Source organism: Meriones unguiculatus, chromosome 11 (assembly GCF_030254825.1).
Source record: "Meriones unguiculatus strain TT.TT164.6M chromosome 11, Bangor_MerUng_6.1, whole genome shotgun sequence".
NCBI classification, from domain to species: Eukaryota; Metazoa; Chordata; class Mammalia; order Rodentia; family Muridae; genus Meriones; species Meriones unguiculatus.
The window spans coordinates 12,654,694-12,656,441 of NC_083359.1; the positions used below are offsets into that span (position 1 = coordinate 12,654,694).

Here is a 1,748-nt window from a genome sequence, read left to right on the forward strand (position 1 = left end):
CTGTTTCCCGCAGCTTTGAAGAACTTGTTGATAGAGGACACTATTTGTCAAAGGGAAAGGTCACAACCGTGAACTGTGGTATTGCTATTCAAAGTTGTAATGGCTCTAATCACAGATGTGCATTCTTACTTTTTAAGTTGTTTAAATTATAACTAGATTGTTATTCTCAGATCTACAGGCCCAGGGCATCTCTCAGCATAGTAGGCTTGTGCATATATCAGTAGGCTATTGCTAACCCCAAAGCTTCTTGGTTTCTAAGGAGATACCCATGGACATCACCACCTGGATGAGCAACTACACTGGGCTGTACGATTTTACCCTGGTGGGATTCTTCACTCAATATAAACACCCTGCCCTGCTTGCTGTGGTCATTTTTGTGGTTTTCCTGCTGGCCCTTTCTGGGAACGCCCTCCTGATCCTCCTCATCCTCTCTGACACCCACCTCCACACACCCATGTACTTTTTCATCAGCCAGCTGTCCCTCATGGACATGATGTACATTTCTGTCACTGTGCCCAAGATGCTCATGGACCAGGTCCTGGGGAGCCACAGGATCTCAGCTGCTGCCTGTGGGATGCAGATGTTCTTCTATGTGACATTAGCAGGTTCAGAATTTTTCCTTCTGGCTGCCATGTCTTATGACCGCTATGTGGCCATCTGCCACCCACTCCGTTATCCTGTCCTCATGAACCACAGGGTGTGCCTCCTCCTGATGTCTGTCTGTTGGCTCCTGGGATCCTTGGATGGATTCATGTTCACCCCTATCACCATGAACTTCCCATTCTGTGGGTCCAGGGAGATCCACCACTTCTTCTGTGAGGTCCCTGCTGTGACAAAGCTCTCCTGCTCAGATACCAGGCTCTCTGAGACTCTCATGTACCTGTGCTGTGTGCTCATGCTTCTCATCCCTGTGACAGTCATTTCCAGCTCCTATTCATCCATCCTCCTCACTGTTGTCAGGATGAACTCAGCAGAGGGCAGGAGGAAGGCCCTTGCCACCTGCTCCTCCCACATGAGTGTGGTCATCCTCTTCTATGGCGCTGCTGTCTACACCTACATGCTCCCTGTCTCCTTCCACACCCCTGAGAAGGACATGGTGGTGTCTGTGTTTTACACGATTCTCACCCCTCTGTTGAACCCACTAATCTATAGTCTTAGGAACAAGAATGTCACAGAGGCTATGAAGAAATTGCTTGGTGTGAGAACCCTCTTTCAAGAAATAGTAAAATAATTTGGAAGGAATGTTTTCTTTGCCTCTTCTCTAAACATCAGTCATTCCATCTCTTTTGCTGCTGTCTTATTTCATATTCATCCTGTTTTGAAGAATTATTTATCTAGTCTGAGTATTTCTTCATTAATATACTTCTTGTCCTATCAAACTCTTTACATGTATTCTGTCGGTGTTACATATTATGAAATTGACATTATTCAATTTTGTGTGTCAAAGTCTTATCATTCAAACATCATGTCATGTTCAGCAATAAATGATCATGGGGTGTTCAACTGAGAAAAGATAGAGTGAATTGAATGAAAAGTGTATATCAAAGTTAACAAGAGGTGAAATGAAATAAATAACATATTGAAATAATTCTGTGTACTTCTTGAAATTTTTATGTAAATTTGAAATTAGATACAAGTAACAAGCAAGATATAGTTTTCTCCCTTCAACTCTTGTGTTATGAGATAGTAAAAATAATGGTTAAAAGAGATGTAAACCTGCATGGTTCAAGTGGTTCCAAGGATTTCAA

General features: G+C 42.9%; 1 protein-coding gene across 1 annotated transcript; it reads left to right on the plus strand.

Annotated features, from left to right (window-relative positions):
* The first annotated feature begins 268 nt into the window (after positions 1-268).
* LOC110552160 (olfactory receptor 2T29-like) lies at positions 269-1,231 on the plus strand. The gene has a single exon (XM_021643270.1). It carries the CDS (start codon positions 269-271, stop codon positions 1,229-1,231), a length of 963 nt encoding a protein of 320 aa, XP_021498945.1.
* Positions 1,232-1,748: the final 517 nt, after the last annotated feature.

Coding starts and splice junctions, on each gene's coding strand:
- LOC110552160 (XM_021643270.1), top strand. CDS start 269: ATGGACATCACCACCTGGATGAGCAACTACACTGGGCTGTACGATTTT.